This window comes from Lithobates pipiens, unplaced genomic scaffold, assembly GCF_037356315.1.
Source record: "Lithobates pipiens isolate NorthernLeopardFrog02 unplaced genomic scaffold, aLitPip1_a1.2 Scaffold_23, whole genome shotgun sequence".
Lineage (NCBI taxonomy): Eukaryota > Metazoa > Chordata > Amphibia > Anura > Ranidae > Lithobates > Lithobates pipiens.
The window spans coordinates 280,839,939-280,860,666 of NW_027507785.1; the positions used below are offsets into that span (position 1 = coordinate 280,839,939).

At 43.5% G+C, this 20,728-nt stretch overlaps 1 protein-coding gene across 1 annotated transcript in view; it reads left to right on the forward strand.

Annotated features, from left to right (window-relative positions):
* RAB3B (RAB3B, member RAS oncogene family) overlaps positions 1-20,728 on the forward strand; it is a 161,841-nt gene that overhangs the window by 126,590 nt on the left and 14,523 nt on the right. The window contains exon 3 of the mRNA XM_077453337.1: positions 13,310-13,428. Within this exon, the coding sequence (XP_077309463.1) occupies positions 13,310-13,428 (119 nt within the window). The remainder of the gene's footprint in view (positions 1-13,309; positions 13,429-20,728) is intronic.

The following is a 20,728-nucleotide window of genomic DNA, read 5'->3' on the forward strand; positions in this document are numbered from 1 at the left end:
CTTCCTTGCTAAATGTGTTCCAGTCTTGAATAGATGAGTCTGTTATTGAGGTTTGGTTGTAGTTTTGAATGGCCAACTTTCATGAGCAAGGGTGTGAAATGCGTTAAGTACAGCTGATCTTTGTACCTCCGTTTGCTGCATGGACTATGTTTTTATTTAATAAAGGTGATTGTATTGGAGTGCGGCTGTCCAGGTCTTCCCTTTGCTCGTCAACTTGCGACTCAGATTGAGGCTTGGTTACATACTGTGTACATATACAGCAATGGTGCTCGTGCCCCGGACTATGTCACCTGTGACGAAACGCATATGGCGGAGCAATGTGCTGACTTTTTTGTATTGCGACTCTTTATGCTAAGTTGAGTCCCACTGTGCCAATATCTCACAGCAGAGTTGCTGCTTTTTCACTCTGATTCTTTTTTTTTTTTTTTTTTTTTAGGGTTTTGATTGTAAATCTTTCTTCAAGCGCAGTTTCTTTTTTATTTTTGTTAACTTATATATATTTAATAGTAGTTATAGAAATCAACCCCCCGCCAACTGTAAATACAACCCACTTACCCTGACAACCAAAATGTGTGCTAAAATCCCATTATAATGTACACTTAACTATAAAAATATTACAAAGATTGATTTTATTATTTATAAAGTAATATAACAAACTGAATGAAAGCACTCCCATTCCCTACACGTCTCATAGATCTCTAAGGTCAATTATGGCTGGACAACGGATTCCCGTGGCGAGAATCTGTGAATTCCTGCTTCTGGAATCACAGGTGTGTGGGAACAGCTGTGGCCACTCAGCCTGTACAAAGCAATGACAGGCTGACGGGAGCTGTGGTTGTCTGCTACTGTTTTCATGTGACTTGCCGTGGACATAGACAGATTGTACCTGAAAGCAGTAAATACCTGAATGTGAACTGGTATAAGAGTCTTTGTACAGCAAGGCTGGAGGGTGAGAGGAGAAACAGCACTTGTTTGTTTGAAAGGAACATGCTGGTCACTATGTTGCTTCTCCTTTCACAGGCTGGGAGAGGTCAAGAACAACCCAGGTTCAGAGAATGTGTGCGTTATGTAATGATGGCCATTAGACTAGTGCCAGAAAGAAAAATACTGCAAGGGAAATCTCTGCATTGAAGGTGACTATTGTAGCAAAAGCTGGTTTTGTAATTTTTAGCGTTGTATTATCTTGTTTTAGGCTAGAGTTCTGCTTTAAATGTTTCTTGCTAATGCATACAGTATAGCAGTTCAGAAACTTTTCGTAGGGTAAATTTATCTATTTCATAGCTCCAAAAATAACATAGTAGGTGAGGTTGAAAAAAGATACAAGTCCATCAAGTCCAGCCTGAGCCATGACCACACAGGACAACATCTAATCTGGTAACACTTGTAATATTAATACTTCTGTGTCATTTGCAGAATTAAGGTATTCAAGGTTTCCTGAGTGTGACGAAAGAGGATGAAACACCTAGTTTATTTTTATCGTGAGAACACATGTACCTGTTGCTTTCATCTGCTTTAATATTATTCTCTGTGTTTAACAACTTAAAAAAATACAGTTTAAGACAATATTGAATAAAGCCATTGAACTCTGTCATCGTTAACAGCAGCCAATCAGCATACCTCCTTAACTGATCTCCCTTCCACCCTTCTCGAGATAAAAATGTGGTTGTTAAACTATATGGTCAAACATTTGCAGATTCCTGACCATCCTACCTATACAGGCGGTCCCCTACTTACAAACATCCGACTTACAAACGACTCCTACTTACAAACGGAGAGAGACAACAGGAAGTGAGAGAAAATCTACCCCTAGGAAGGGAAAGTCTCTCCTGTAAGAGTTAATATGGGAAAAAGGTGTCTCCACTGATGCTTTATCACCACTCCATGTTTCCCTAACAGCCCAAAATTTTCAAAATCCAATTGTCATTGGGACAGAAATTGAGGTGAAATCTTCTGAACAGGGGCACAGACAGCAAAACAAATGTTACAGGGGTGATAACCCTCCCTATGCTATCCAAAATGCTTAAAATAGAGTTTTTGACTGGAGCTACACTTTAAAAATTGACCTGTTCCAACTTACAAACAGATTCAACTTAAGAAAAAACCTACAGCCCCTATCTTGTTTGTAACCTGGGGACTGCCTGTATGTGCTTGTTGTTGGATAACCCACTCAAAAAACATGGGCATTAATATGTAGTTCACCCCCCCCCCCCCCTTCCCAGTCACTTTAACTATAGTCCCGCTCTTCTGGAAAAGCATGACAGATAGGAATGTTTGGCCATTCAGCCAAAAGAGCTTTTGTGAGGTAAGGTACTGATACTCAATGAGAAGACCTGACTTGCAGTTGGTGTTCCAATTCATTTTAATGGTGTTCAGTAGGTTTGAGGTCAGGACTTTTGCAGGACACTAGAGTTCCTCCATATCAAACTCATCAAATCATGTCTTTATGGAACTGGCTTTGTACACAAGATTATAATCATGCTGGAACCTTCAGGCTCGGTTCACACTGCTGTGACATGGTATACGATTTGTAAGACCCCAAGTCGCATGACATGTGAAATTTAATTCCCTATTAGTCTTAACTGATACTACACAAGTCGCTCAGACTTTAGGAAAGGTTTTTGCACTACTTTGGTCTGACTTGGGGGCGATTTCAGCCCTTGTACAGGCTCCTAAATAGCATACAAGTCAGATTGAGTCGTTAGGAAGTTTCAGGGCAAAGTCGTACTACTTTGCCATTGCAGCAATGTGAACTGAGCCTAAAAAGGGCATTCCTAAACTGTTGCCACAAGCACACCTCTAAAATGTTTTTATATTGTAGCATTAACAGAACCCTTCACTGTATACACCTGAACTCAATCATTTAGAGGGGTGTCCACATACGTTTAACCATATAGTGCAGCTGTGATGGTTAGGTGCCCAGAAAGGTTTGGCCGTGTAATGTTTGTTACTGCACTTTGCACAAAATCTGTTTGCGCTTAATGAGCAACTCCTCTGGACATGGGGTTGATTTGCTAAAACTGGAGAGTGCAAAATCTGGTGCAGCTCTGCATGGTAGCCAATCGGCTTCTAACTTCGGCTTGTTATTAAGCTTTGGCAAAAAAACTGGAAGCTGATTGGTTTAATTGCAGAACGGTATATTGTGCAGATTTTGTACTTTCCAGTTTTAGTAAATCAACCCCATAGTCTATTTTGGTGTAAGTGGTAGGACGTGTTTGAGTCTTCAGTGCCGTCCGGGATCTCCGTTCAATCAATGCATCATTTTCTCTACATGACAGACTGAGATCTTGGCTTTTATGCCAGGCTACATAAATGACTGACCAGTAATGTCTCTATATACTCCAACGTAAAAGCCACCTGAAAGAACGTGAGGAATATGACCTACGCCCTATAGTGAGTAGGAGGAACATTTTTATTTTTTTTAAATGATTTTGCTGACCATTGACCACTTTTAATAACTCTTTCACCTACAGATTGATATCCCATTTGAAACAGGATGTGTAATTATCTTTTATTGAGTAAGCATAGCTCATCAGTATACACAGCATGGCAAAGTGTGCCGGATCTTCGATGTGAGTGTGTCTGTGAGATAAGGACCTGATGTTTGCAAGTTATTCCGAGCAATGCCTGAGAGGTGCTTTACAGAAACAAGTCACAGAACACTCTTTATTTTGCAGTTATCTTCAATAGACCAGTCATGTATACCACTGGCACCGGCGTGACGGAAATCAAAATGGGTTTGATTGTTCTTTGCTTCTGCTGTCATTTGTTACTTGAAAGCTAGAGGGTATTTTGCCATCATGCTGCCTTGGGCGTACACGATGACACCATCCTTTTGTACAGGCTCATTTTTGTCACTTAAATTTTTTTTCAAAATAGAATGTATTATTGAGAACGGCGTATTGTCTGTACAGATTGGCTACACAAGAGAAGAAATTGTTTGTTATCTTGTGGACCTTGTCTGCTACCTACTATGCTTTATTTGGATTTAGTCACAGATGTCTAGAGGTGGCCAGGGGAGGGAAAAATATTTAGGATGAGTATATTGGGACAATGCATATTTCTGTTAGTGGTGCATCAAAATTAAAATTTTGGTACCGAAAGTTCAGGATGCACTGAAACCAAAATTGACGGTTTTAAAAAATATATATTTTTATAAATAACTGTATTATATTTGACTTTGTAATTAATAAGATGCATTTAAATGAATATGAATATATTATTGGCACCTTTTGAAGCCAAGTTAAAAATCCTGCTTGCTGCATTTTTAGTGTATATTTCACAAACCGCACCAAAAACGAACCTCCCCATTGAAATGCAATGAAAACGCAGGAAGAACATCACATGACCGATGAAAAACACATCATAATCAAGGTAAAATTGCATCAAAATCATTGCGCTTTCGGCAACCATTATTGGCACTTTTTTTTTTCTTTTGGCACAACACTGAAAAAAAATATTTTTGAGCGATAATTTTCAGCAGCCAAAATTTTGGTGCATCACGAGTTTCTGTTTCTGTTTGGCAGTATTCTGTCTAAAAAGACATGAAAGCTATATTAGTATGCTTGTAACAGTGAAATCATTGCTGGTCGCACTTTCTAGTTCAAAGGTGACTCCTTTCCTTCACATTGACCTATGAACCTCCCTTGGGTGCAAGCCCCCAGCTGGCACTACAACTGAACATATATGCATGCATCCATACAGCAGCACAGTCCACAGCAAGCCATGTTCCTACTCCTTCTCCCTCCAAACACATTGATGGACAGCTACTGGCACCCGCAGTGTCTCTTAAAGTGATTGTAAAGGTTCCAATTTTTTATTTTTTTTAAATAATAAACATGTTAAGGTTACCTGCTCTGTGCAAGGGTTGTGCACAGAGCAGCCCTAATCCTCCTTTTTCTGGGGTGCCCTGATGGCTCTCCTGGCTCCTCCCCTTCATCAGGTGCCAAGGAGGGCTGCTTTCCATGGGGGCAACCATGCGGGCGCAACCCTGAGTCCTGCTGCTGCCTCCATTGATACAGACAGTGGGACTCAGCCCCGCTCCCCACTCCTGTGTCACTGGATTTGATTGACAGCAGCGGCAGCCAATGGCTCTCGCTGCTATCAATCTATTCAATGAGGACAGAGATAGCGTCTGGAGCCTCTGGGCTCTTGCACATCGATGGAACGGATGGGCTCAGGTAAGAAAAAGGGTGTGCTCTGGGGGCAGCTGCAGCACAGAAGGTTTTTCACCTTAAAGCGGAGTTCCGTTGGAAAAAAAAATTAAAAGTCAGCAGCTACAAAAAGTGTAGCTGCTGACTTTTAATAATTGGACACTCATCTGTCCCATGGTCCAGCGATGGGGGCGTACAAAGCCCCGCTCCTCTACTCCTCCTCTGCACGACAAATGTTGAGTGTGGGTGCCTGGCTGTGGGCTCACAGCTAGGCATTAACTGCGCATTTGCGAGCCGTGCTGCGCACTGTGACTGGCCGGGCAATCTTCAAGGACCTGTACCTGGTCCCAAAAAATTGCAAGGAAGGAGGGATGGGGGAGAGGTGAACTTCCTTCTGGTGCTGCGGAGCCCTGGGAGGAAGTGGGAGCTGGATGCCTTTAAAAAGAGGGTATCCGCCCCCCCCCCAAAAAAATGACATGCCAAATGTGGCATGTCAGGGGGTCACCTTCACTTAAAGTGGAAGTTCCATTTTTGGGTGAAACTCCGATTTAATGCATAGAATGCATTTAACAGGTACTTGCTCTCATTTCTGGCTCAGATTGTCACGATGAACTAAGCCGGAAGTTCGGCCTCTTTCCCCCGCAGTCTACTGGGACACATCAAAGGTCCCAGAAGACTACGGGATAATTTACAAGGCACAGCGCGACTCTTGCATGTGCAGTGGGAAACCAGCTGCAAAGCCACAAAGCTTCACTGCCTGTTGACCTCACTTCAGATGCCAGTGCCTGCACCCGAAGCCGATTGAATTTTAAGCTCGGGCAAGCACTTTGCTGGATCCCTGGACAGGTAAGTTTCTGTACACTAAAGGTCAGCAGCTACAGTATTTGTAACTGCTGACTTTAAATTTTTTGTGGGGGGAGCCTGGAACTCCTCTTTAGTACCCCTATTAATTATACGTAAATTCAATTACATTTCATATAAGCTTTAGCATGTCGTAAATGTAATTTTAAAAGTAGCTAATATAAGTCTACCACCTTCATTAAAATAATACGTAATGATCTTGCCATTAAGGTCTTTGTTTGGACACTTCCTGTTATAGGGTGACAATGCTCTGTCCCTGTCTCCCGGTTGTGCTCATGTCTTGTTACCCTCATGTCTTGTTACCCTCAACATACATTACGAAGGCATGATCCACTGTTATCACTATGCAGAAAATCACCTTGAGAAATTCCATGCAGCCATTGCTGGAGTCCATGAAGCCAGGAAAGGAATGCAAAGAAGCTGCAGATCAGCAGTATTGAGATGCAGCAAAGGATGAAAAAGTAGTGTAAGATTATTTTATGAATAAATTATACTTTTTCAATGATAGATTCTCTTTAACTATAAATTGCAACAGATATTTTTGCAAAACCTCTTCTCTGTAAGGACTTGCATGAGGACAAGTCAACAACCATTATCCTCTCTGCATTCTGCCTAGATACTTACGTAGCTGTTTCACAATCATAGTTGAAGAGTTCCCAATTCACTTTCCATCCCATAGGTACAATTTGATGCTGTGGAGGAGTTTGAAAGAGTGTGTAACCTTCTCATGGAAAGTGCTCATTTTACTGATGCCGCTAATTGCTGTGCATAATCACTGGATATGTATAAATTGCTCTGCTCAGCTGCAGGCAAATGGATCAGGTCATTAGCAAAATGACTTGTCATCAAAGATCGACTTGACCTGCACTGAAATACAGACGGACCTTTAGAGTGTTTAAAAGGACAGATCTGCTGTGGTGAAATGGCAGCTTTTAACCTGCTAAGCTGAGAAATTTAGACACCAATCATAAAATCTTTATTTAAATATATATTGTGTTACTGGCTTATAACTTTTGATGTAAGAAAGATAATGATTGAGGATTATAGATTAACCGTAGACTCTTTGGAATGCCTAATTTAAAGCTGCAATTTTTGTGACCTTCTTTTTCAAAATACAATTTTTGAAGAACTGCTATCATAATAAATATATATATTTTTGCATCAATAGTGTGTGGGCTGTCTGTCAGCGCAAATCAAGTAGCTACATCCCAAACTTGTATAGAATATAGACATAGGAATGTATTCTAGAACAATGGTACCAACTCTCTATGTATGGAATTAAAACACCGATTATTTTCACTGTTTTAAATGGGTACTAGCCCCCAACACGTGTTCAACCCCCCAAATAGGTTTTAACCACACCACTTATACTAATATTACTATATTACTAACAAATATAACGTATAACAGATTCTCATGTGCCATGTGGTTGGTGATGGGCATTGGAAATTTTTACATGTTTTGTAGTGTTGCATCAATACTTAGTTACATAGTTAGACTCGTTAAAAAAAAAACAATAAAAAGGGGAAAAAAATAAAAAAATCTATTTATCTATCTATCGCACCGATGCCACTTTTTTGACACCAATTATGAGTACCGATACTTTACATCATGTACTTGCCGATAGCAATTACTGATACCTATCGCCTACAAAGAGGGGTGGTTTGGGAGCCGGGGGGTGGCAGGGGAGGGGAGAGTGAGGGCAAGGTAGTTGAGGGTGGGGTGAAATAGTGATTGTGGGGTGGGAGAGTTTAGATGGAAAAGGCTGTGATCGCTGGGGGGGGGGGGGGAATAGGAGGGTTATTGGGAGACATGGGGGCAGAGGTGACAGCTGGTAGAGGGAAGGAGGAGACAACAGACAGAAGTGACTGCAAGCATGGTACAGGAGACAGTCAGAGACTGCAGGCATGGTACAGGAGACAGTCAGAGACTGCAGGCATGGTACAAGAGACAGTCAGAGACTGCAGGCATGGTACAGGACATATACAATTATTATTATTTATTTTTTTAGGCGACTCATAGCACACAGTTATTTCTTATTATTTCATACACTAACAGATGTAATGGGTCTACCTGCCCCCTAAAGTGGCATTTCATTGGCTGGGACCAAATAACCCCACCTTGTGGACTGCCACAGTGAGACTCACTCCTGCTGCACATTCTGTAATAAAAAAAATAAAACATTTAGTTTTTATAAAAATCCAACACAAGGCGTAAGACCTGCTTGTAACTGTTGAACACAAATACCTTAGTGCCTGCAGAGGGGACTCATCATATCATTGTCTCTGATTCCAGAACCTCAGAGCTGACAGCCGCCATCATGAAAGTCTTGGCCCTAGTCGTCATCGCCATCAGGCGGAGAAGGCACTGGAGGGGAGGAGGGTGGATCGGGAAACCCAAAAGCCAATCCAGCGCTGGCGGCAGCTAGGCATAGAGATTAATGAAGGAAAGATCATCTCTAGGGCTCCGGAGGGGAGGAGGAGGCGGTCTGCTCCCAGGTGATGTCACTTCCGGTTTCCAGTATTGGAGCATTTTCGCGAGTAACGATACTCTCGAAAATGGCTAGTATCGGCACAGATACCGGTATCTGTACATCCCCAATATATAATATATATATATATATATATATATATATATATATATATATATATATATATATATATATAGCGAAAGAGAGAGAGAATTTTTATTTTTATGTTTTTTTTCAAATAACAATTTATTTAGTTTTCGTGGTCGCATAACAAAAGTAATAGTACAGGCATACAGCAATGGTAACATGGCTCCCAAAATACAGGAGGCCCATTGTAAATAGACAGTGCAGAAGAATACAGTACTGGGAAATGCAGCGGGATCAGGCCAACAGACCCAGGGTGCACAGCAGGACGGAAGACACCAAAAGTCAGTTATCCGTGCTGGAAACCAAAAGGCCACCCAGGGTCTGCTGCCTAGCTTATATGCCAAACTTAAAACAAAACAAGGACCATCAGTAGTATGAGCAAAAAGAGTGGAAAAGAGAAGAAGAGAGAGAAGGAAAGGAAGAGAGAAAGACATAGAAAAGGGAATAGAATGCCAACGGTCCACATCACCATGTCCACACCGGTTCACCATCAATCCTCCAGCAGCCGCCATCTCCCCCAGACCAGGTCATGCTCCTCAAGCCTATCCCTCACCCTGGCAGTCATTTTCTCCATGAGCTCAACATCCTTGATCCTGGAGTAAAGGGCCTCCCTAGACGGGGGCAATGGATTTTTCCAGTTAAGGGCTATCAGGCAGCGGGCCGCTGTCAGGATGTGCCTAAGGAGCTTCCGGCCCGGCCTAGTCAGAGCAGGTTGGGACAGGCCCATCAAGAAAAAGTTAGGGAAGTGGGGTACAGGAACGTCGAATAGACGCTGGAGCAGCCTACGAGTCGTAAGCCAGTATGGGGCAATCAGGGGACAGGCCCAGTAGATATGGAACAAGGAGCCCCGCTCCCTCAGACATCGCCAGCAGCGATCCGAGGTAGAGGGGTATATCCTGTGAAGAATATCCGGGGTCTGGTACCAGAAGAAAAGAATCTTGTAGAAATGTCTTCCTTAAGTGGGAAGGAGTGGATTCTGCAAATAACGTCCCTGGGTTTGGAGGCCGGGCCTTTGGGTCTCAGGGCCCGATGGGCTCTGTCCATTTCTATGTGCTTGTCCGGATCTTCCCCCAACATCTCGTTGAATAGCGTTTGCAGCGAAGTCTGAAGGTCCTCGGCGCCCTCCGACTCAGGCAGGCCGCTAATGCGGATGTTGTTTCTGCGACCTCTATTGTCGAGGTCTTCCACGTGGCGTTGCATATCCCGTAGCAAGAGGCGGTGGTCAGAAGTCTCCACCTGAGCACGATGGACCGCCAGCTTGGTCTCCTGGACTTCCTCTTCCACCATCTCCACACGGTCAGATAGATGTTTGAGGCCAGTGTGCAGGGACTGGATCTCAGCACGGCAAGTGGCTTGCACCTCCGTTATAAGCTGTTTAAAGTCCTCTTTCGTCGGCATAGATTGCAGGTACATCTGCCAGTCAGGGCGGACGGCTTTATGGCGTCGGGATGAAGGCGAGGAGGGCGGAGAGTGGAGAGGCGGCTCATCCCGCTGCAGTCCCCGGATAGGAGAGGGGGGCCATGATGGCAGAGGTCCCCTGGGGTCAGCCCAGGAGGTAGCATGGGGGGGCAGGGTGAGGGGTCCAGTTTGGCAGTTCCTCGGAGGCGGCCAGGGGCCCGGGCCACCTGAGCATAGGAGGGGATGGTATCTGAGCGGTCCCTGACATCACTAGAGTCCCGAGAACGGGGGGGCCTCTGCGCCTTAGGGGAGGCAGGCTGCGGCCATGCCACCTGAGCCCCCCCCACAGCCGCCAGGGGCGTTCCAGCATCCCCACCAGGGAGACAGTCCAAGCGCTCCCGAGAGTCCTCCATAACGCCCAAGGATGTGGGGGACAGAGAAGAGCTGAGGGCCGTGCTCGGGAGAGGAGCTGTGCGGAGGAGGCGGGGGAAGGCCTCTGAGCACTGGGTATGCGGCAGGGAAGGTGGTGGATCCATGGCCTGCTCCCCCCAGAGCACAGAGGGGGGGTGGGAGATGGGCAACCCTGGGTGGCCACTCCAGTAGGTTGCCTGCCCTGCAAAAGGTCCTGGGGGAAGGCTGACAGGGACAAGGGCTGTGCGGTTGCAGGCAGGGGGGAGGGCTGGCGTACCTGAGAAGACGCTAGGCGCCCGATCCGCGCCATCTTGCCGTTGCGGCCTAGCGCAGGAAGAGGATCCCTGGCCAGCCCATCCGGGGCCTCCCGACAATCCAAAGCAGGGTCCGGGGGGTGGTAGAAGGCATCCCGCTCCCCCGCGGTCTCCGGGGGGAGCGGGGGCTGATGTGCGGCATCCGCCCGGAGGTCAGAAGGCGCCGAGGGAGTCCGGCGGTGAGGCTCCGCCCGGCAAGGCCTCGGGCGGCTGGAAGTAGTTTTTGAAGGCCGCGGCGGGTCCCGGCGGAGGCTGAGGCGTGCCCCGGAGTGAGGAGGAACGTGTGGCCCGTGATCTCTCCATGAAGTGCAGGTGGGGTCCCCGATTAAGGCCTTGTAGCGGCGGGCTGAAGGAGAGCACTCACACTGTGCGTCCTTCCAGGTCGGCTGCCGGACACGCCCCCTATTTTTATGTTTTACAATCCTATATACACAATCCCATACCCATAGTTGATCCAGAGGAAGGCAAAAAAAAACATCAAAGTATGATCGAATTTGCTTCAGCAGGGGAAAAAAATCCTTCATGATCCCCCAAAAGTTATATTGTGTACATTTAGGAAAGAATCCAGGCCTTTTTTTTAAAAGCAATCCACTGAGCTAGACAGAACCACCTCCGGAGGGAGTCATTTTGACAGCTCTTACTGTGAAGAAACCTTTCCTTATTTGGAGATTAAATCTCCTTTCCTTCAGACATAAAGAGTGCCCCCTTGTCCTCAGTGATGACCTTAACGTGTAAGTAAACCCCCCTATCATTTTCAGCCAAGGAAGCTGCCATCTTTGCCTCTGTTTGATCACATGTGCACATCATCGCAGTTGTAGAATAAACAGTTATGACACCAGCCATTGGATGGTTTGACAGTTTGGTTGAGAGCACAATCAATTGGGAGTGTTACATTTCCGGCACGTGTCGGAAATGAAACTTTTATGGATGGGTTTACTTCCTCTTTAAAGTGAATAACTCAACACTAAGTTCATGCTATGGACCACTTATGTACTTATACATGTTGATCTGATGGCACGAGTATCTGTAATATCTCACATTTGTTAGCGAGTCCAGTTTAAGTGGTGTGATTGAAGTCAATTTGATGTGTTGTAGAGATGTTGAGGGCTATTACCCATTTAGTTTGACGTATCTCGCTTAGGGGCAGAGAGAGAGGAGAGGCCTCATGAATCCTGTAAAGACATCAAGGTCCCAGCAAGACAGATCGGGGGGTTAGAGGCAGCTGTGAAGAAACTCCAGTATTCTGGGACTGCGTGAGTAGCTACTCCCGCTATACAGTGGAGAAGTGACTATGGGGAGCTTAAACATAAAAGCTGTGCAGTGCAAGCCTGCTTAAGAGCCAGAAGCTGCACAATAAAGTCAGGAGTTCTACACGTTTAGCCAATAGATAGTACAGTGCAATCTAAGGTTGTGCCTTACGCCCAGAATTTTGTACAGAGAAGCTAGAAGCCTATCAATCCTCAATATCTACTTGGTTTACAATTCGGGGTATCCTATGCTCCCAGCCCTATCCAAATTGATTGTTCCTGTTCAATAAAAACCCTAAAAAGAAACCCCTGGACGGGTTCTTGAGCCAGAGGAAAAATGTTGAAAATGTTGCATCCCTGGCTGTGCATGCTGTGAATGTGGGAAATAGGCCCAATTATTAGTGCCTCCTGTGGGGTAACGCTACATAAGTACCAATCTTTCTTGCTTACACAGGTAATCATAATAGGTGTTAGGAGGGAACAATTTTTGGAGTAGATAGGTTTGCCTGGATTTCTTGCTTAGATGTTACAACCTCTGGAGCCTTTCAAAAAGGTGTGTATATGTAATGACAGATCATGTAACACTCAGATCGGACACAGGTGGACATCAGTTCACTAATTATGTGACTTCTGAAGGTAATTGGTTCCACCAGAGCTTTTTATTGGCTTCATAAGAAATGGAGTGAATACATACGCACATGCCAATTATAATTTTTTTATTTCTGAAAAATAGTTTTATGTATATATTTTTCTAATTTTACGTCACTATTTTAGACTAATTATGTTCTGATCTCTCACATATAATTCAGATTAAAAAAACATTTGAACTAAAGGCTGTAATGTAACAACCACAATAAAAACGTAAAAAAAAAAAAAAAAAATAGACTTTAGTATCACTTTAAGCTTTTTTTTTCTTTCCCTTAATTTACACATGGGTCCCCAAAACACTACAGGTAATAAAAGGAAACAAACAGCACAGCAGAGCAGCTTGCTTTGTAGCTTCATCTGCCTGATAGAAAACTTAGATTGAGGTGTCTGATAAGGAAAGAGTTAATGCACTAATGACAGTTCTATGAAGAAAAGTGATTCTTTTAGCACAGACCGAGGGTTATGAAATTAAAACATTAGAGTGCCACCTTCTGGTAGGACATAAGATTACATAATATTAATATGTAATATGTCATATTAACTGACCTAAAAAATTTATTTGAATTCCGGGGTAATATAAAGAGAGAAATAATATATACATCCACTATACTTTCCTTTTAAGTACATTACAGAATTTAAATTCTTTCTTTAATTTTTTTCTAGGATACAGCTGGTCAGGAGAGATACAGGACTATCACAACTGCCTATTACAGAGGTGCAATGGGATTTATACTGATGTATGACATCACAAACGAGGAGTCCTATAATGCTGTCCAGGACTGGTAAGTAGATTTCAATATGGAGCTGCAAGATAAATGCTGCAGGAATGTCAAGTGCACAGTTCAGTTTTATCCAGCCGTGGTCCTTACCACATCTACTAAATTGAGTGATTGGAAATCAGTGTTGATCTGATTTGTATCTTTCAGTGCAGATAATAACAATACTCATAACCAATACTAAAATAAAAATAACTTGATATTATTTACAATTACTGGATATCTTGATCCTGACAGACGTTTTCTGACTTGGATGTAAAGCCATGTTAACATACTTGCCTGGTGAGGCAGAATAATAGACAAAATAAATATATTTCCTGGAGAAAATGCTGCTCTAAGCTCCTTTTAGTGCTGAGCAACATGACTCCAAGCCATTGTGTTTTGGTCATGTGATTTGTTATTAGGGAAATAATCAGATTTCACATTTGCTGATCTCTCACTTCAATAGAGGTTACTTGACCAAAGGCCAATGCTTTAGATGGCAGCATGTATCTAAGAAAAGTGAGCTTTGAAGCCCTCCTGTTTACTTCCTATGTTGCTATTCCAGCTGAACTACTAAAATAGCTTGGGCTGTAACTGTGGGAAGGCTATAGAGTAGACAGTGGCTGCCCAACCCGCGGCCCGCTGTTGCGGAACTGCAAGTTTCACCATGCCTCAGCCTTTGGGAGTCATGCTTGTAATGGTCAGCCTTGCAATGTCTCATGGGACTTGAAGTTCTTCAACAGCTGGAGGGCTACAGGTTGAGCGCCCATGCTACAGACATTCAATTATTTTATGGCTGGGAAAATTAAAGATTAATTCCTCGATTAATCATAAAATTTTTTGATCAATAAAAATTCTTTTGATCGGTACTCACCTCTCCGCCGGCTTCCGGGTCTTCAGGGAGTTCCGTCGGAGATGGACTCCTCCCCCCTTCCCCAAGTGCCTCCTTCTGCTAATGAAGGGAAGGGGGGAGGAGTCCGGTGATGTCCATGTCTGTGACGTCACCGGACAATCTGGACAGTGATGGTAAATATGGATGTGGTTAACTGGGCTAATTCAGTCAGCTAAGTGTAGGCAAATTTGATAACCTCAGTTTTTAACATTGTTGTAAAAAACAAAAACAAAATGTAAACACTCTGGTATGTCTGCGTGACTGGCTAAAGTGATGCCTACTTGCCTACTATAAAGTGACTGACAGTTAATATACTAGATAAGTTTTATAATTAAAGTTAAACTAACTTTCTACATTTTTTCTTAAAGTTTAATTTAAAAAATTACTTACGTCAGTGCTGCAGTTTGAATTTAAAACATAATTGTGTGAACTGTGACGTTAAGTCATGGACTGTGGAAACTAACTAGTATTGGGTGATTGTATATAGTGTATACCACATTTACCACTGACTAATGCAGAGTTGCAATGTAAGGAGATCACCTAAAAGTAGTTGGATCTGTATGTGTGTTATAATTAATCAAAATTAGTCGATTAATCGATTAAAAAAAAAAAACACATTCTCAACAAACAGTGAATGAGCTTTAAAGGATAAGTTCACCTTTGGAAAAATGTTAGTGCCCTTTCACACGGGATGTCCGATCGGGTCCACCTGTCAGTTTTTCAGGCGGACCTGATCGGCCCCTATATTCACCCCTATGGAGATGTCAGCGGTGACATGTCAGATCAGATGAAAATGGACAGGATATAGAGGAGAGCGGGACTCTGACAGGTCCGTCTCTGCACAGTGGGTGGAGATGGACCTGTCATCCGCCTGTTCAGCAGGGATCAATGGAGGCACCTGTGTGAAAGGGGCCTTACATGTTCCAACCCGTTTTAGGGTGAAACATGTAACATGTTCCTAGTGCTGAAGCCGCCACCTGCTGCAGGAGTGAAGGGAGAAGTTCCCCGTACCAGCTGCCACTGTTAAAAAAACAGCTCTGTGTGTCTGAACTACAAGCCCCGACATCCTTAGTGGCTGTCAGCTTGTAGTACTTGATGAACTACCATGGCGCTGTGGTAGCTCATTGAGTGATCCTGTTAGGGAGTATCAGCTTACCCGTATGTACCTGGATGTACTGGTAACCTGATATGCTGACAGTCTTCTTTCCAAGCTCTTGCAACAAAAAATGTGCATTTATTTTTTCTGAAAAGGTCAACTTATCCTTTAAAACAAGCCATTGTTGACACCTGTAGCTGCAGGCATAGTGTAGCAATTCTTCCTAAGGCTAGGTTCAAACTGCTGTGATGTCCGAGATCGGATGTGATTTGCACCGCACTGCAGTGCAAATCACATGCAATCTCTGTGCGATGCGATTTCAGCCATACAGATAGTATGGCTGAATTTGTATCGCATCCGGCCCAAACTTGTACAGGATCCTTTTTTTGGTCCGCAGCAGAATCGGATCTCATGAGTGTCCTGATTTGGAGGTGTCATTAACTTTTAACGGACACTCCCAGCAGTTTGCATATGGCAATGTGAACTGCCACTGGGAGACATGCAATGCGGGAACCCGCAGTGGATTTGCAGCGTTCCCGCATCACAGCACCCCCCCTCAGCGGGAGATGAGGACGGATCACACCCCCCCGGGAGATGGACATTGATGCGGGGAACACCCCCCTGCCACAGGAGATGGGCCTTACCTTAGGAGGCAGATGTCCTGTCTGGGATAACTCCGACCTGCTTCCTGATTGGCTGGGAGGAGAATCAGAGTGAGAATATCAAGTATTCATTCTCTGTTATCACACAACTGGGTGGGCTCAGAGCACAGTGCTCTGCTCCCCGAGCCCACCTTTTTTTGAAGCCTATTAGAGCCTCTGGCTCTAATCACGTGCTTAAACAAAACACTGCCACCATTGGAATCCATGCATCCGGTGCCCTGTATGTAGATTAGGGGCCAGACGCATGGATGGGGGGCGGTGCCCGATTTACATTTTTGGATTTTCTGCATCTTGAAAAAGGAATTAAAAAGGCCAGCAATCAGGTTCCTATCTTCACATGTTCACTGTATTGGGAAAGTGTCTGAACTTTGGAAGCTGTGCCCAAACAAAATAGCAAGCAGAGGGCAAACCAGAAACTCCACCCTGATGCATTTCGTCCAATCAGACATTACCAAGGAGTAATATCCCTTTGATAATGTCCAATTGGATGAAATGTGTTGGGTGGAGCTTCTGGTGCTGATGTCACACCACTGTGTGATCCCGGGTCTGCAGCGGCCATTACTGTGAATTGTTTGCTATTTTATTTTGGATGTTTTTATGTATAATTTTAAATAAAAATACTGCACTATTGAATATATGTAGCTCTTGGCAAGCTTTATTTATCATATCTGGAGAACTTTGAGGTGCCACAGAGGACAATTGATGCATGTGATCTGGGAGGACCTTATATGCTGTTATATATATATATATATATATATATATATATATATATATATGCTGTTGTTATGACAGCCTTTTGTTCCGGTGAGTTTTGATTTCACACAGAGGTGGTGATTAGTTCTTTAATGAAAAGAAGAGTGAACATACATAGGAAAGTAGTGGAAGACTTTTTTTTATTTTTTGTCCACAGTGGAACAGTGTGTAGGACAGGGGTGCCCAACCTTTTGAAGAGCAAGGGCCACTTAAGAGACTGGATTGGATTGGAGATAGGCATTTGTAAACGGACACAAGACCATTTACATCTTCCACTTCTTAGAGGTGAATGGAGGGTCTGATTGAGTTGGACTGATCATGTGAAAGGGGCCTAAGGCTGCATTCACACTGATGCACTGTTGTTTACCCATATCACGGGTGCAGCACAGTTCACCTGTGGCTTTCCTGCAGGTTAGCTGCACTTTGCCATAGACTTCTATGCACTTTCAGAAAGAACACCAAACTCGCAGGTAATAGAAGTCTATGGCTCAGTGCAGGTAACCCACGGTTGCACTTCTCTGCACCTGCAGATCAGTTTGAAAGCAGTCCAGTAACTACTGCAGAAAAGATATGCCCAAATATACACTGTGATTTTAGTAATAAACCTACTTTTAATAACAGTATTCTATTTTATTCCATCCCAGAGCAGGGGGTTGCAGGTCACATCATAGGGCTCTGCTGGCCACTGGTTGGGCACCCCTGGTGTAGGACTTTCTTTTTGTTTGTAATAGCATTTGGACATTATTATCGTTACATTATTTTGTAAGGTGGCGCTATACAATTTGCTTTTATTTGTCAAACAATTGCTTGGATTATTCCTAGTTTTCCACTGTGCAATCCTGTTTCCGTTTGTATGAAAAACGTAATTACATCATATGCTGCTGTCTGAGAAACCAGTGGACATGTAGCTTGACAGCCAGGATTCTAATATACCAATAAGGGCATGCAAATTTTAATATGGACAGGATGTGATGGATTAACAGTTCTTTACTGGTAAAACCATTGCATGTACCTGGAGTTTGGTTTTAAAATGACATGAAGTCAGGGTTGGCTTTTTAAGTGGAGGACAGAGTTTGATTACCTGCCTAGTCATTACTGCTGCCCATGTCCTTGACTAGGGAGGGGAGGGACTCTACATCTCTGACAATACCAACATATTAAATTAGTTGCTGTTGTCATTAGCCCAAGTACATTCCCCAAGTATACTTATAGAGAAGACACCTGGACCATTGATATTAGTAGCTCATTTGAATTGAGAACATGTATTGGCCCTTAGAAGAGGATAGAAATCTTGCTACTGGATGGCAGTGAAGGCACAGTAATGGATTCCCCTTTGGGTTACGAGGGAGTGGGTTCAACCCTGAAAAGCACAAGAGGATATATTGCATAGCTGGTCAGGGTAAAGTAGACAGGTTCAACCATTCAGTGAAAGATGAGAAACCCTTCTAAAATGAAGTTGTTCCAACAAGGGAAAGCTATTTCATAACCTTTAAAGCGGAGTTCCAAACAACTTTACAAGATGGTCTTAAACTAAAAACCACCCCTTCACCCCTCGTTTTTGGATATATATATTTCTTACTTTCCCACCTTTTAAGAAGTACAAAATGTACTTCCGCCCTAGCCGGGCCACGGCCAAGTACATAATTTACTTTTCTGCCGCAAGCTCTCTGCCTTCTTCCCCGCTGTCTTCTGAGACCTGTGTATGTCCCAGAAGACAAGATGTCTATTCAGAAAGCTCCACGCTACTCATGTATTCCCAGTAGCAAACCGGCTGTGAAGCCTGAAGGCTCCACTGCCGGTTTCCCTTAGTTGTAATGGGAATCGGCCTCCACGGCCTTAGTTGAGGACAAATCGGCCTTGGTGGGCCGACATCGTGGGCTCCCTGGACAGGTAGGTGTCCTTATTAATAGTCAGCAGCTACAGTACTTATAGCTACTGACTTAAAAAAAAAAAAACTTTTTTGAGGCTGCAACGGGGCATTAAGTGGGGTAGACACTATAAGAAAATTTTATTTTTCTCGTTGTTTCACAGCAAGTCGGAACCCAGGAAGGAACTAATGTTTGAAAATTCTCGTATGATAAAAGGCTTTTGTTTGTTTATGGTTTCAGATCATGTGCAGTCTTTTGTTTCAGATTTTTCTCATATGCAAATCGTACAAAAACAGTACACTTTCAACAACAATCGTCCCTTCTGGTCCATAGGAAAAAAAAAATTGGAGTGTGTTACTTCAGAAATTTTCATTCGGAAGGTTGGAATCAGCTGTCGAAAGTTGTGTACACACTATCAGAAAATCGTACGATCGTTCGTCAGATGAAAATGTTGGCCCGATTTTCTTATTGTGTACAAGCCTTTAAAGGCAATTGGTAACTCCCTAAAACAATGCTCTATAATGTTTTTTTTTTCCAAACAAATATTACTAGCCATTTATATTTTGTTCAATTAGAAACATGCATCCCTTTTTTAAAGCAATCTATTGTCTTAGGAAGATTATGTGTTCACAGCTCCTTCAGTAAAGAATCCTGAAATATGCCTTAATTAAGCCTTTTTTTACCTCCCTTGCACACATAAAGCATTGCAGCGTGCAGAAAAATAAAACCGTGTATTGCAAATAATAAAATGATCACATTCTTTAGTCCTCTTTCAAGATTTTAGTTTCCAAATTTACTGGTGATTTAACCTGAGTGCTAAATGTTATAACGTTTTATTTTCACTTTCCTTAAAGTGGTTGTAAACCTCTGGAATGAAAAATGAACAGAGCATATTGTTATATAGTCTATACTTTCCTTGATCCAAAGCACCTGCTATCTATCTGATCAGTCATTCCTCTGCCATTTGCATGAGTCACTTCTAAAAGTCTACCTTGGCACTCCAGACATTTTGAAACTACTTTTCCATGATGCTCATGCACTCTGCAGTGTGGTTGAGCATCATGGGAAATGTAGTTCCAAAACATCTGGGGTGCCAAAATTTGCCATCATTGGTCTATGCCAACACCAGGGAATCCTGGGAGATGCCCTCCTCCCTTCCTCCCCCAGCTCGCGGCAGGTGAATGACAACCTCGCTGTGCATGTTTTCCTTTGAGACTGGGTTGAGGAGACAGGTGACCGCTTTCTCCACTCCAGTTCTCAGAATACACTCCGATGCCTGTTCTATACTGTGCTGTGTGACATCAGATCCCTGCCTCTGCCTTCTGGAGCAAAGTAATGTTGTGTAAACTGTACACTTTGAATGGATGTAAAGGAGAGAGGGCGTCAGATAAACCGGTACAACTAATGTGGGAAGATTTGTTTAAAAGAGAAGTTAGGGGTTTTTAAGAAAATATACTCATCAATCCAATGTTGCATCTGTCCTCTTTCGGGACTGGTCACTCAGTTCTCCTCTCTGCTCTGGGCAGAGAGCCATGATTGTCAATCACCGGCTTTCTGCTCTCCCCTCCAGTGCTCACTGGAACGCTGAGCTGTGGAGGGAGTGGGGGGGGGGGGCTGGCTTAGGCTCTTGGGCGGATCGCTGAGAGGCTGAGCCAGGTGCCAGTCCAGGTTGGACTGGCTTTGTGACGTCAGCCGACTGCGGGTTTCAGCCTGCTGTCTACTGAAAACAGGTCACAGGAGTGCAGAATGAACTAAACTCATGTGATCCACAGGAGAAGTATGACCAAAATAGCTTTGGCTATGCTTCTTTAATCTTTGTGTATTACCTGTGGCTTAGCTGGGTATAAGTGTTTACGATAATAATGTGCTACTTTTTATGGACAGATGTACCATGGCATTAATGTATAATTTTATATCTTTTCCTATGCTTGAATACATTGCAGTGCATTTGTATCTATGTTGCACATCTTGTTACAATAAAATCTTTGTAAAACAAATTGGAGATAATGGTAGGCAAGGAGCACTTTTTCTAGACAAAGCAAATAAAGTCTCT